We start from the raw sequence: 16,627 nt of genomic DNA on the forward strand, positions 1-16,627 counted from the left end.
ATCACTTATACATATTAATAAATATCTGATAAATTCCTACAGAAACTCGAATACATAATATTTACTGATATTTGGCCAAATTCAACATCTTTCAAGCCATAGATAATATTTATTTAAATTAAATTCAGTATAAATTTTGAATACAGAATCAGCAGAAAACCTTATAAAACCTGATACTCAAGTATTATTTATTAGAAGCTCTAAGTATTTCTTTTTGGAGGGATGGCTACTAGGGATAAAACCCAAAGGCATTCTATCAGTGAACTACACTCCTAGACCTTTTGAATACTTTTAATTTTGAGACAGTCTTGCTATGTTGCCAAGACTAGCCTTGAACTCACGATCCTCCAGCCTCGGCCTCCCAAACAGTTGGGATTACAGGCGTGCACCACCATGCCTGGCATAGAAGCTCTAAATATTTTTAAAAGCAGGCAAGTATTTATTTAAAATTAAAAATCTCAACAGGAACTATGTTTTTGATACATTTTTACATATTCCTCATTAAAAAAAAAACAATCAGGGATTATCTCTTTTGGATTTTCATTGCTTAGAATAGGGCCTATAATGTATAGACGACAATTATTTGGAGAAAGAACAACATCTGGTAATCTATTAAATTTTAGGGATCTAAAGAATAAAATTTCCTATAAATGATGCCATTAAAAAAATGAACATATAGCTATTTAAATGTAAGTGAAAACTGTTTAATCATTTTAGAGCGATCAAAATACAATAGAAGATTGATATTTAGGTGTCTGAAAGCAATCATTTTACCATATGCACTTTAATCTTTTATATTATTCATTTAAAGTTGATGGTTAATCTAAAAACTGCATTTTAATCAAAGTTGTTTTCAAACATTGTCATAATGTCGCTTTGAAGAGTCATATCAATGGTACCTGCCATCTGTAAAAAAGAGAACATTTTAATTACTTTTAAAATGAATGCCTTTATTATAGTTATATAAAAATGATTATGCAACATTTGGGAACAGATCATACAAATGCAAACAACTTATTTAACATAATGAATTTGTATATAATTTTTATTTCTTTAAAAATACTACTTGGTTTCCTTAATATATTGTTCATGTGGTAAACAAAATTAAACCTGTATGGACATGAAGAATTAGTTTGACTTCTTTCTCCAAGTAAGACATAAATCTCTCAATATTGACAGAGTCAATATTGAATGTGAACTGAGAGCGGGGCACAGTGGCGCATGCCTGTGATCCCAGTTACTTGGGGAACTGAGGTAGGAAGGTCCAAAGTTCTAAGTCAGCCTGGTAAACTTAACATCCCCATTCTTTTGCTTTGTATTGTTTCAAACAATACAAAGCAAAAGAATGGGGATGTAGTTTTTGCATAGCTATAGAGTTTGTATAGCATAATTTGAGGACTTGACTTCAATCCCCAGTGCCACCACAAAATAAAAACAAAAACAAAAACAAAACATTGTTTTATTTATTTCTGTAACCAACTAGTGCTGGACACATAAAATTATTCTCTAAATGAACCAATTTTCTCTGTGTGAGATAATTACAACACAGGAAATTAAAGCTATGGGCTTTCCTTGATTCTGCCACTTACTGTGCAACCTAAGGCAAATTATTTGACGGAATCTATTCTATACAGACATATTTGTGAAGAGCAAATCAAACTGCATGTATAACAATCAGAAAAATGCATTATTAAATGCTAAAATGCTTTTTAAAATAAGCTGAAGTAGAGAAAAAGCTAATCAAGGAAACAAATGTTAACTAAGCTTTTTTTCTAAATGCTCTTGTTATATAGGTTAGATATGCCTTGCCATCTGATAAGACATCAAATGTTAAAATTTTAACACCACTGCCCTCCAATGAACAGCAACAGATCAGAATAATAAGTAAAAACAGAAATTTGCAACTAGTTCGTTGGCTTTCTGGATATGAACTTGAATACTGGTGATGCAGAACAAAATTAAGAATTATTACCTATCAAAAGGGTAATAAAGGGTATGTCTAACTCAATAAACTATAAAAAATTCTTATAATTTTTCTTAGAGACAAAAATATACTTCTTAAATCCTCAACCAGGCAACTTTACTAATGTCCAGCTCCTAAGATGCTGAAGTGGACATCTAGCCTAGATAATTCCTTAAGGTGCTTAGGCCTGCAAAATGAGAGTTAGATATGTACTCCCAGTCTAACTATCATGTGATGCTACTATAATACAGATGTACTGTAAAATTTGAAGAATATGTAATGAAACCTGTTTTTATTTAAAAGTTGTAAATATATTTTAGGTCCTATTCCACCTTGACTAAAATCTGTACATCAGGAATACTCAACTTATTGGTAGAGAAACAGTTATTCTGTATACCAGTTAACCTTAGATTCCATAACTTAAATACTAACTATGTTCTATAGCTGACACCATAGGATGTATATTCCTTTCTCCGTGGGACACACACTTTAACTATTCAAATTTAAAAACCAAAAGCTTGGTTCAAGAAAGTGGAATGAGGTTAGCTTTTGAGGGTTATTTTAAATGTCAAAATATAAAAACTTTTCCCAACAAGCATCAGTCAACTAGCTGAAAAATTAAGGATTTAGGTTGTCAAGAATAATAAAAGAGCCAGGTGCACTAGTGCATGCCTAGAATTCCCAGCTACCTGGGAGGCTGAGGTGGAAATATTGCAATTTTGAGGCAAGCCTGGGCAACTTGGTGAGACCCTGTCTCAAAATAAAGACTAAAAAGTGTTAGGGACGTAGCTACAGTGGTAAAGTACCCCTGGGTTCAATCCCCAGTACCAAGCCTCCCCAAATAAAAACAAAAAACAAAACATCCCAAAACAATGAAAACAAAATAACAACAACAAAACCAATACATTGGCTAAAAGTGAAAGGATAGAAAGATTTTTTTTTTTTTTTTTTTGGACTGGGGATTAAACCCAGGGCCCCTTAACCACTGAGCCATATCCCCAGCCCTTTTTTGTATTTTATTTAGAGACAGGATCTCACTGAGTTACTTAGGGCCTCACTAAATTGCTGAGGCTGGCTTTGAACTTGTGATCCTCCTGCGTCAGCCTCCCAAGCTACTAGGATTACAGGTATGAACCATTGTGCCTGGCAAGGATAGAAAAAATTTTACCATGCTAACACTAGTCATAGAAAGGTTAAGTGCTTATATTACATGTCAGAGTAAATAATATTACCAGAAATAAAGATTACTTCATTATGAAAAGAGGAACATAACAGAGGATGTGAGAATATAACAATCCTAAATGTTTAGATAACTGATAATAGATTCCAAATATGTGAAACAAAAGGACATAATTAGGAGGATTAGGAAAATAAATCTACAAGTATGTAATTGAGGATATCAATGCTTTTTTTCTCAATAATTGATAGAACAAGCAGCAGAAAACCAGCAAGTATATAGTAGGCTTGAATAATACTATTAACCAACTTGACCTGATCAACACTCTACCCAACAGCAGCAGAATACCCATTTTTCTCAATTGTACACAGAGTATCTACCAAAGCAGACCACGAAATATTTGCCTAAACAAAGAATTCAAGTTCAGACACTATATGTTCTTGATTTACATTAGAAACTACTAACAGAAATCATTAGTCAGAAAATTCCCAAATATTTGAAAGCTAAATTATAAATACTTCTAAAATAAACTCATGGTTAAAATGACTTAATTTTAGTTTTTAAAATATGTACATTAGAACTCCTAAATGAAAGGTTCTTAATCTAGCAGTTAATTAAAGAAACACTGATCTGAAACAAATAGCATATCTTTTGGCTACAACTCATAAGTGATTTGCAGATTTTTCAAGAGTAATAATATATGGCCAATCACTTTTGTGCCATTTTGTGCTTAATGCATGCTATTTCATTTCATTTCATCTTCATAACAGGCATTATTATTTACTTTTTATAACGGAGCAAACTGGTCATAGAGAGATTAAATGAACTGCCAGAGTTCAAAAGTCTAGTAAATAACAGAACTCAGGATTTGAACCACAGGGTTTTAGTAGCTTGAGGAGCAACACTACATTATGCTTGCTTCTTTTGACTATAACATTTTTATTTTAAGCCGAATGTAGAACCTGATTCCCACTATATAGGTAACTCCACTGTTACTAAAAAAACAAAAAAACCACCCTGAATACATCTTTGAATATATAAAAGACAAAGCTCTATTAAATCTTTGTTAGGTTTAGCAAACTAAAATTCACTTACTGCTTCTCTCCTTCTTCGTTCTTGCTCTTTCTCCCTTGCTAAATTACGGTCTTTGAGAAGCCACAGCTTGCATTTATCTTGAGCATCCAATGACTGCTGATGTTCTTTCTGCTCTTCTCCATTGCATTTGTTTTGCATTTTATTTGAAAAAGATTCTAGAGTCAATCCATTTCCGAGGTCCCTTAAAGAAATAGTAAAATTCAAAGTAGGTTTCAAGTTCCTTAAAAATTTTTAATATGAATACACATTACTAAATAATAAATATAAAATAATGCACTAGATACCTGTTTTCCTTTTTTATGACATTGCTTTTAGTTTATTTTCGATGTGTCAAATTTTACATAGGGTAATATATATTAACAACAATAATAACAAAAGCTTTTAGAAAACTGTGACCAAGATAACCACTATCTCTTACTTATAGGACGGAAAAACTTTAGGACATTTCTGGAAAATAATGTTGTTATAACTTGGTAATATCTGTACCTTTACCAGCTTAATGACTTGATTATTTCTGTCTTCTTCAAAACAGATACTATCACTTAGAAAAAATATTAATAAAAATGTATTTTTGCCATTACAATTTATTCTGTATTTTACTAAATAGATGAGCCATAGTCACTTGACAAATATTTTAAAATACATTTCTATACCTCCCAAAGGCTCCTTTAACCAAGTAAATTACAGACCTCTGATTTTCTTGAGATACTTTTGGTTCCTTTGTATTTTGTTCCAGGTGTTTCCGTATTAGTTCTTGTGTTCGAGCTTTTACTTCTTTTTCTATTGCTGCTTTTCTAAATTGATTGAAGAGCTCATCTGAGGATTTCAGTACACCTGGTGTTTTCACCGGTTTGCCTAAACTTTTCCAAGAATCAGCATTCTTAATCTTTATATCCTAAAATAAATATTTGATTCAGTCTGTAGATGCCAACCAAATTTTGGAAGACAATATCTTTTGATACAGTATTAGATGAAATTAAGATTCCAAAGGCCTTTATGCACCTTTACTAAAAGGGCCACTAAAGTCAGAAGGAAAATGAAAACAGGATAACAAATTATATAAACTTAATTCATTGAAGACCAAATAGCATAGTCCCCAACTATTTCAACTTAATGTGAGACATATGTATTAACTACATAATAACTTGCAAGAAGCATAAAAATAAGTACACTTCTCACTGTAATCAAGATACTTATGATCCTATAGGGAAATAAAAACAAACACACACGTGATTAACAAGAGTTGAAGTAAGATTATCCCATAAGGTTGGAAAGGCATGGGATTCGTTGAAAACTCTCTGACATGTCTTTCCTTTTAGAGTAAGACGACAAAAATTAATAGATGTAGTTACCATTCTTAACATATGCCATGGTTGAGATCAATGCTGCCCAATAGATATATATGTAATTTAAAATTTTTAGTAGCCACATTTAAAGTCTTTTAAACTTAAATGTTAATTGTTATATTTTACTTAACAAATATACTCAAAGTGTTACTATTTCAATATGTAATCAATATAAAAGACTTAAGATATTTCTTTTTTCATACTAAGTCCTCAGAATTGTTATTTATGCTCATACCATATTTCAAATACAAAAGTGATTAGCAACAATTAGGCTGTAAGTAAATTCATAACTTAAAGTAGTTACATATAGCTGAGTTGCTCCAAACGTATTTATGTTTTTCAATAACTGAATTGTATTAGTTTTAAATTCAAATTAAGTAAAAAATAAATAGTAAAACTTAGTTCCTCAGTTGCTACAGCCACTTTTCAAGGACTTAGTAGCCACCTGGGACTAGAGGCTACCATACTGGACATTTCAAGTCTAGCTGGCCTTTCTAAGAGTTAATCTGTATAACAATGGTAAAGAGAAAGGATTATGCAATATCCTGATGACTTTATGATTATCTCCTTAATAATTATGATTGATTGCTCTTTTGATACATTTTCATGAAATATTAGTATAACATTATACTAATTTTCCATACAAGGCAAAAGAATATTTATGACTGATAAATTTGTGTCCCAAAGTAATTAGAACATCTCTCTTCAAATATTACCACATATATAGGGACTTTCATCAATGGTCATTCAATTATGCTTTTGAAGTTTTTGCTACTCAACAGGACAATCTATTTTTGTCCTTACCAATGGAATTGGTTAAATACCAGTTCCAGGGATCATGTGACTAATATTTACTCAGCTGAAGAATCTCACTTTCCAACAGGGATTTGAAACAGGACAGGTAATACCTGATAGTATATTTAATAGGGAACAAAGAGAATGAAACCCTGGTCTCTGCCTCAGTGCCCTAAAATTACTGAAATTGTTATTTTATTGTGATAAAATTTTAACAGACTCTAAAATAAGAAAGCTTATATGTGGGATTGAAACATAGGAAAGTTTTTCAGGTATTGTGAATAAAAGAAAAGAATTCTGATAGGCAGACATGAGGATGGAAAGCATTCCTTATGGAACAAAGAACACAATCAAAGATATTAGTAGGTGTGTCTAGAGATAATGAGTAATTCAGTTTAAATTAATTATAAAGCACATTTTATTAAGATTGATAAGATAAATTGGGATCACAACATAGATCTGTTTAATCTTTAAAGGCAGATGTTGCAAATCACTAAAGCATTTATGCAGATGAAAAACATGATCAAGAGAACTAAAATAAGAATGCTGAGGCTTAATGGATTAGAACACAGAGAATCACAAGTGAGACATACCAGGACCAATTAATAATGTTAAAATAACCATATTATACATTACAAGTCTGGTTGGCCTTTATAAGAGTTTATCCAACAATGGTAAAGAAAAAATATTAAAGCAATAAGGTTTGGTTTTGGTAATGAAAAGGGAAAATGAATTATCCTTAGAGGTAAATCCCAAAGAATTTAGCAACTCCTTCACTGTAGGAAATTGAGAATTGTCAAAAATGATTATAACTTATAAGAGGTCAGATTTAAAAGTATATTTTGAATCATCTGCATAGATACCATAAACTGAAGTCATGATGGTAGATATTTAATCACAAAGTAGTAGTAGATGACCCTGGGGTTTCACATCCTATCAAGGCACTGGGAGGGACAAAGCTATTTTAGAAGTCACTGGTTCCCAACCTAGGTGCCCCTTAACAGAATGGATAAAGAAAATGTGATATATATACACAATGGAGTATTACTCAGCTTAAAGAATGACTTTATGACATTTGCTGGTAACATGAATGGAACTGGAGACTATTTTGCTAAGAGAAATAAGCCAGTCCACAAAAAAGTCAAAAGTCAAATGTTTTCTCTGACATGTGGAAGCTAATCCAAAATAAGGGGATAATGGGTGGGGAATAAAAAAAGAATAAGATCAGAGGAGTAAACAAAGGGGAATTAAAGGAGGGAGGATGGGTGGGACAGGGAAAGTCAGTGGAATGAATCTGACCTGACTTTCCTATGTACATATATGAATATACCACAGTGAATCTCGCCCTCACGTATATCCACAAGACACTAATTAAAAAAAACTATAAGTAAATAGCAGAAAGATCTACAGACTAGAGGAAAGGGAACAGGGGTTGGGAGAAAGGGAGGGGAAGGGGAAATATTGGGGACTGAATAGAGCAAATCATATTCTGTGCTTTTATAATTATGCCAGAGTATATTCTATTTTTTACATATGGTAAAATGAACCAATTCAAAAAATTAAGTCAATGGTTCCTCTGAAGAGTGTGAATTATAGGAATGGGGGCATGGCTAGATGCCATGTAAAAATTCCAACACTGGATCTCAGCTGGGAGTGAGTTTGTCACCTCCTTCCCACCAAAGCAAACATTTGTTAATGTCTATAAACATTTTTGGTTGTCACATTGAAGTGAGTGAAAGAGTAACACAACATTAGTGGACATTGGTTTGGGTTCCTATTAAACATCCCACAACATACAGGTTTACCCTTAACAAAGATTTACCCAGTCTAACATATCAACATTCTATAGTTGAGAAACTGCAATTTAAGATGCAAACAGGTAGTGGGAAAATATGACAAAAAAGAATAATGGATAGAGGTTATAGACACAGCAAGAAGCTCTACAATAAATCTATTGACTGAACAAAAATAAAGAATAGATATGGAAAAGTTTGGCAAGAAGAGATTCTATCACTTAAGGCAGAAGTAAATAAGAGAAGAAGGACAAAGCTAAGGATTCTGAATAAAAGAAAGATGAGATGTTAAGTGTTTGTTGAAATCATTCATTTTCATTTCAGCACTTACTTGGGCTTGAACCATATCTGGACTGCAGTTTATGCATGAAGATTAATTCCAGAGATTTCTGGGAGTACCAAAATTCTATAGCCTCTCTCTTCAATTAATGTTAATATTGCTTATGATGAGGGAACAAGCAGGGAGTGGGGTTGGGACATGATGTCAATATTGAAATTGTTTGACCATTTGTGTGTGTGCGCGCGCGTGCGTGTGTGTGTAGAGAACAAGCTACACAATCACATTTCTTCTAAATCTTTCAACCAAATATTTTAGTTCCTACTATATGCTAAGCATTGGGAATAAAAAAGAATATACATGTCACTTTCACTGATAGTACAAACTTCAATGGTGTAACATAACTTTATGTTCTACTGCTTATTTTTGCTCTTGCCCTTTTGGAAATCTCCTTCTTCTTTTCAAACTTTATTTTGGACCAGTCAAAATTACAAAGTTTTATTAAATTAGAAATACAAAGATTATTGTGTTTAGGAAAACAAACATTTAAGAAATTCTGTAGCATTATCCTTTCTGAACTAAGGATGTTGGATGACACTGTTAAGGGAAACAACAACAAAACAAAATTAATGTTGGTTGTCAAAAAAGGTAATGTTTAATGGTTCTATTTCATCCTTATTAGTAACAAAATACCTACATTAAACATAGTCTTTAATGATAATATTTACTAGTAGAGCATTATGTAAGAAATCAATGATTCAAGCACAAGGACCAAATCAGTATGCTCAAATCTAGTAATGCTATATTTCATAAGTGTTCCCAAACAAGCAAGGCCCAGGGTTCAGTCCCTAGTGTATACACATATATATACATAAATGTGTGTGCAGCAAATACAAAAAACGTCATAGAATTTGAAATTAAACCTAAGCATAAAGAGTGATGATAGGGGCTGGGGTTCTAGCTCAGTGGAAGAGCACTTGCCTATCATGTGTGAGGCACTGGGTTTGATTCTCAGCACCACATATAAATACACACACTCTATGTGTGTGTATGTGTGTGCGTGTGTGTGTGTATATAAAGAAAATATATAAAAAGAAAAAGGACTGATGATAGTGGATGGGGGAACAGTTGTTGCTCACATCTAGTTTTTAAAACTTATATATGCAAAAATTACATCTAAAGTTTCAATCTCATTCAAACTAGGGCTTAAAATCTCTTATTCCAATTCTTATTCAATTTTGAATCTCTTTAAGATTTATGAGAAAAAATAATATTACTTTTTACCTTTTGCACAGGAACTTGACATTCAGATTCTAACACCATTGCATCATTATGACCAGATGGATGTATCATAGTTGGGCCATTCAAGAGTTGCTTGGAATCACCTGAAAACACATATTTAGAATGGTACAATCAAAGTATTTTCTAGTATTTATCCAGAATTTGCTTTTCTTTCTCCTTTCAGGTCAGACACTATGAAAACAAAATGTTTAATTTTTGGACGCATCTTAACTTTGGAATATTTTTCATCAGGGACTTGTACTGAAAAAAATAAACATTTTTCACTTGAAAGTGACCTCCTTTGTTTTCTTTTTGTTATTGTCTAGTTTTATTCTGGTCATCATAAAGTATAGCTGACATTTTGGCTGAACCAACAAAATCTATTTGCCTGTTCTTTGCTATACAGCTCTCCCAGTTTGTAGACTGACTTCAGCTCTACAGGTGCATCTTGACTAGGTCAAACCAATCACAACAATTCCATCTCCCAATCAGTAACTCATTTAAGAACAGACCAATATAGGGATCTCAGGGAAGGATGCTGGGGTGGACCATTTGAGAACAACCATAACACAGAGAACAGAGGAACTAAGATACCAGACATATCTGGCAATAATGGCTAGTGAGATGATGGTGTAAGAAATGAAAAAATTTGACTTTGAGGTGAAGAGAACAAACTATGAAATCTTGTTAATTCTCTTTCTTCGTGTGTGTGTGTGTGCACACACACTCATGTGCATGTTTGTGCGTGCTGGGGATTAATGTTAATCACAATTCAAGCATAATCCCATTAATTCTTAAGCTTTCATACAAATATTTCATTTATTATTATGGGCGAAGATAAACTATAGAAATAAGAGTCTGAACCCTAATCAAATCATGGCTATCTTGCTGGCTATGCATGGCAACAAAGGCAGTTTGAGCTGATTTTTCTGTCATTTGCAATCAAGAGCATCCTGATACATGAAACTTACTTGACTGCTTCTGTTTCAATTCTCTCTAGCCCTTTTCTATAGGTTCCAAATAGTGGTAAAAGTACAGAGGGGACAAATCAAAACTGAGTGGCTGTCTTTGTTAACTGATTCCAGCTCACAAAATCCTAGCCATTTATATATATTTACACATTGTAGGAATTTACACCTAGGTTTCTGTTACCAAAGAGTATCTGACCTCTTCTCTGGCTATAAATGAAGCTAAGGTTTGAAAGGAGCAAGAAACATCAAGGGATAGGAGTGAGCATAGGAAGAACAAAACACTTGTTGAAGGATGTATGAATGAAAAAAAATTTTTAAATTTGTATATCTCTATACAGCCCACTATAGTGATGTTTTCTTCTTCCTCCTCTTCCTCCTCTCTTCTTCTTTAATACACTGATGTTTTCTCAGTTCAACAAGAAATGGGAAAATAGGAAGAAAAGCTACAGGCACAAAACTATATACCTTCTCTGCCAGGGGTGAGATATTTTTTAAGAAGTAGAAAGAGTATGTATGGCAGGTGAAGTAAATTCTAAAAATGATTCTTGATTTTCTGACTCTTAAGTTGGCAAGTGGTAATAGTGCCATTATCACAAATTAAAATGAAAATATCACTGGGCACAATAGTGCATACCCATAATTGCAGTGAATTGGGAGGCTGAGGTGGGAGGATCATAAGTTCTAGGCCAGCCTTGGCAACTTAGAGAGACCCTGGCTCAAAACAAAAGAAAATAGATAAGTAGTGCTGAGGGCATAGCTTAATGGTACCGTGGCCCTGGGCTCAATCCCCAGTACTATGATAAAAAGGGAGGAATACCAAAATCTGGGGACTATAAAAGGAGATTTCAATTTTTACAGGATGTGTTTGAAATGCCTATATGATATTTAAGTAATGATACTCAACTGGAGTTGTATAAACATGATAGATATGTTTGAGACATAAAAATAAGAATGGAAGTCAAAGGCACCAAGATTACATGAAAGAATATACAGTGCATCTCTTCCCAACCTTTTCCATGTCAAAATATGTAGAAAATGATAAAGGCATGGCACACCTGGGTAATGGGGAAGGCTGCTTCACACCATTCCTATGAGAGCTTAGGGGAATGCTAGCTCAGTAAGCCTGTGCTTTGGAATCTCTGGAGTAGAATAAAAACATAAGAAGCTTAACATTTAGGATATAACTCATCTGGGTAATCAGGAATACCAGTAAGGAATATTCAGGGAAATGGAATGATCCAGTAAATAGAGTCAAAGAAGCCTAGAAAGCGTGTCATGCATATAACTCTCTGGGAAATATTTTGTGTGAATGCTCCTCTGAAACCTTAAAACACTATAAAACTCACCTTTATTCAGAAACCCGTTCTTCATCTCATTCTAGAGCTCTTTAGCTGGACCAGTATCTAGCCAGTACCCTTTGGATCCACCAAAGCTTTATCCCTCCCTTTGTTAAATAAACCTACATATGTCCCTAATTTGCAGAACTCCTCATCACAATTTCTTTCAAATTTCTGTCTTTACCTTCTTTCCATCATTGACACTTAATTTTTTGCCTGCTTTAACAGTCCAACTGGTCTCCTCCTTCTCTGGTCTCTATGATCTATTCCTTCAACTATACTATATAATATTGCAGGTCCTTTGCTCAAACAAAACAAAACAAAAACTCCATTGACTACACCCTTATCATTATGCCCAAAGTATCCAGAGTCCAAGTTTTTGACAATCTTCACCTGACCTACCTTTCCAAATTTATTTCCCCACATCCCTGTTTATCCAACCAAAGCTTTAATCACATTGAATTATTAGTTGCCCAAATACTTTCACATACATTGTTTCCTCCATTTGCAATGTCTGTTAGTCTTAAAGTCTTATTTTTTCCTCCAATGCCCAACTCAAATATTAATTCTGTAAAATATGCACCTGCCTTTCTCTCATCTCCTCAAATTTAACTTTGCTTCTTTTAGTGCATGTTATTTTTACTTTATATGCATGTTATTCAATTCTACAAGTTGGCAAACTCATTAATTTACCTTTTAATTTGCTGTGAGAATTCATGTTGATATGACAATATAAATATTTGTATTAAAAAACAATACAAGTCAATGGAGATTTTCATGAGATGAGGAAAGATTAAATTATAAGGATAGTAAGATTAGTAATCTTTTGTGACCAAAAATTTAGAAAAAAATGAGACATCTTTCATTTCATGATAGAAATAAAAATGGGGGGGGGGGTTGAAGAGGTTGAAGAACACTAACTTTGTCAAACCATTTGCCAATAAGTAAACTTCAGAATAAAATTGATTACTTTTATAATTTAAGATGAGGTTTAAACAAAAAACTGATTTCAATTGAGATTAAACTCCAGAAAAGTAAATTTCTCTATTTTACACTTCAGTTTATATATCTGACATTTCCCTTGGTCATAGCGCCACCTACAGTTGACAAATAGTCAACTCTAGCATCATCCAAACTCCCCTACCCAGCATTGTTTTCCAAGGTATCAAATAAACATATAGAGGTGATAAAAAGGACTGATCCTAGTTGATGGATGGAGTGATAAACACTGAGACTTTAAAAAAACCAAGAGACTGATCCTTACTGAAGACTTAGTTATGAAGTCTGTCTTTTCACAGATGGATGTTTTCTTAAGATAGAAATAAAAGAACATCTTGTTTGCATTATTACCATTATTTTTCATTATCCTTATTCCTTTTCAAAGACAAGGTTATCATTATCACTCTTCTATAATTACATACTCTAGTGAAAACAGCAACATTTTCCTACTTTGATTTTTTTTCCTAATCAGACCTCAAATATTCAAATCTTTAAAATTAAAAACCTAAAAAAAAGGAGGACTGGTTGTGGCTCAGTGGTAGAGCACTTGCCTAGTAAGTGCGAGGCACTGGGTTTGATCCTCAGTGCCACATAAAAATAAATAAACAAAATAAAGGTATTGTGTCCATATACAAATAAAACAAAGAAAAAACAAAACAAAAACCCCACCAAGCCTCCCCCAAAAAACCTTCTACTGCTCAAAAAAAAAAAAAAAAAAAAAAAAGTCTCCCTGTTAAAAGCACCAGCTATCTTCCCATCCTTGTCACCAACAAGCTTCTTCAACGACTGATTAATATTCACTACACCCAGATTCTATTACTTTTCAACTTACAGCAGTCTGGTTTCTGGTCCAATTACATTGGCTACTCAAAAAGCTTTTGCCAAAGCAAAACTTCTCACATTGCCGATTTTAATCCTGTCTTCATTCCTTAATCCTGCTTGAATATTCTGTAATATACAATATTCTTGATGATGACTTCCTTCTACAAATCTTTCTTCTTCTTTTTCTATTTTTTGAGACACAGTCTTGTTATATTGCTCAGGATGGCCTCAAACTTCTGGGCTCAAGTGATCCTCCTGCCTCAGCCTCTTGAGAAGTTGTCCTGGATTACCTTTTTTTTTTTTTTTTAAATTTACTAATTTCTTCTACTTTTATTGAGGTTTTATTTCCTAGATTTTGTCCTTGGCCTTTTTTCTTTCTAATCTGCACATTTTCCTGGGTATTTCCATTCATTTTTGTGGTTTTGAGTAGTTCTGCATATTGAAAATTCCTAAATCATATTTCTTGTTAAACCCTGTTAGTTCCAGAAACCCATTTCTGTTTTTTAAATTTCCAGTTAGATATTCTGTAACATCTCCCCTCCCAAACTGACTCTACCTATTGTTTATTCATTTATTGGCTTCAACAACAAGTATTTATTTCTCATTGTTCTGGAATGAGATCAGGGTACCAGCAGGTTGGAGTTCCTGCGTTATGAAGGGCCCTCTTGCTGGGTCTTCACATAGAAGAGGGTAAATTAACTCTCTGCTCTTTTGATAGGGCACTAAGCCCATTCAAGAGGACCCTCAAGACCTAGTTTCCTCTCAAAGGCCACAATGCCAAATATCATTACATTAGGAATTGGATTTTAACAAATGGATTTTGGGGTACACTAACATTCAATCCATAACCTCAAGAATTGTGCCCTAAGGGGTACAATTGTCCTTGGGATAAGAATAATAGCATAGCTAACATATATTGAGTACTTACTTGAAGAAAACCACTTATACCTTGAACTTTATATGTGAATCCTTAAGACTCTATGAAGTCACTTTTATTATTATTATAAATAAAAGGAAATTAAAGCCTTGAGAGGTTAACTGAATTTTCTAAGTAACAGTTAATGTCACAACCCTTTATAGCTCTATAGCTGTATATATAGAATTTTCTGTTTCTTAAGCACCAATCTTAGCCTAATAAAATCTTTGCTGTTGTAGTTTTGTAGTGCCGGGGATCAAACCCAGGTTCTCACACATGGTAGGCAAATGCTCTACCATTGAACACATTGCCAATCTCTAAAATCTTAATTTTGTTATGCTCCTATTCAATCATGACTGAGAACTATCATATTTTCATACTTTTCTCTGAGTATCTTAAAATCTATTTCCAGAGACAGATGACTATAAATATAAATATTTCCTACTTTGGAGATTTGTTCATTCCTCTTCCTAGGAGGCCCTCTATTGCTGCATTAGATATTTCTCTCTTGGTTGATGGGAATTGACCCCAAATTCCTAGGACCTCAAGAATGCGAAGAATGTGCTTTACCACTAAACTATACCCTCTAGCCTCTGGTATTTTTTTCTCTTGATCTCCTTTCCCTTTCCCACAATGATGAGATATATTAAGACAAAGTAGAATACTCAAAATAGTAGGGAGTTTTATACTGGAAGCAACAAAAGAGAATCAAAACCTCTCTTCTTCCTAAATCTGTGTTGTAGTAAAAACAGCTTAGAAAGTTTTTCTGCTTGAAAGCTACTTCTGCCCTTGCAAGGCCAAGTGGAAACCAGGAAACAGGAGATGTGGACAAGGAAAATTCACACCTGCCCAATCTGGGTCTAAATACATTAGTGTCTCATGGTTTAGGCATTCTAAGCTGGGCTCAGTGATAACAAGAGAAGTAAGCTTTGTGCCACACATCAAGCCCTCGCTCCCCACCACAACCAAGTTGAGACAGTTAAGGTATCTATAAAATCAAATCAATCTAACAATACAAAAATTTAGCCAATTTTGGGAGATGTTTTCAGTAAACAGGAACCACTACTAGGTAAGTTTTTCTAGCCCAAGTTTCCTTAACTGTAAAGTAAATATATATATATATATATAAAATAATATACACATATAAAATATATATGTGTGAATGTGTGCGTGTGGTGTGTGTGTGTGTGTGTGTGTGTGTGTATCCAGCCTCATTTCTCTACACACATAATCTCTAAATATCTTTTCCTCATTGCAGTCTACCTTTGTTACATATGCACAGTTGTTATAGCAGCATTTCCCAAGTCTGCTAAGAACTTGGAACTTGGTAGAATGTGTTTGGGCAGTGATAAGACTTTTTTATATCACCTATGTGTCAATATATAGTATTCATGTGAAAGTAAATTGAGTATAAGCTATATAGTAACTTTTCTTTCTTTCAAATGTAATAATTATCTATGGCTATAAAGTAGATAATTTCTTTTTTTAAAACAATATATTTTTATTTTAATATTTCTTATATTTGAACGAACATAAAAATAGGTATATATTCTTTATGCTTACAGTTCTCATACAATAAAAACTAAACATTTACAAATTAAACTATTTTTTGTTAATTTTAACTTTTTTTATTGGTTGTTCAAAATATTACAAAGCTCTTGATATTCATATTTCATAAATTTGATTCAAGTGGGTTGTGAACTCCCATTTTTACCCTGTATACAGATTGTAGAATCACATCGATTACACATCCACGTTTTTACATATTGCCATATTAGTGACTGTTGTATTCTGCTATCTTTTCTATGCTCTACTATCCCCCTCCCCTCCCCTCCCCTCCCATCTTCTCTCTCTA

At 33.3% G+C, this 16,627-nt stretch overlaps 1 protein-coding gene across 1 annotated transcript in view; it reads right to left on the reverse strand.

Annotated features, from left to right (window-relative positions):
* Window positions 1-688: 688 nt before the first annotated feature.
* Window positions 689-16,627, reverse strand: part of Brdt (bromodomain testis associated) — a 64,392-nt gene continuing 48,453 nt past the window's right edge. The window contains exons 15-18 of the mRNA XM_015500837.2: window positions 9,731-9,831; window positions 4,925-5,130; window positions 4,236-4,416; window positions 689-906 (exon numbers count right to left, since the gene is read on the reverse strand). Of these exons, the coding sequence (XP_015356323.1) occupies window positions 838-906; window positions 4,236-4,416; window positions 4,925-5,130; window positions 9,731-9,831 (557 nt within the window). The 3' untranslated portion in view covers window positions 689-837. The remainder of the gene's footprint in view (window positions 907-4,235; window positions 4,417-4,924; window positions 5,131-9,730; window positions 9,832-16,627) is intronic.

This window comes from Marmota marmota, unplaced genomic scaffold, assembly GCF_001458135.2.
Source record: "Marmota marmota marmota unplaced genomic scaffold, marMar, whole genome shotgun sequence".
Classification (NCBI taxonomy): domain Eukaryota; kingdom Metazoa; phylum Chordata; class Mammalia; order Rodentia; family Sciuridae; genus Marmota; species Marmota marmota.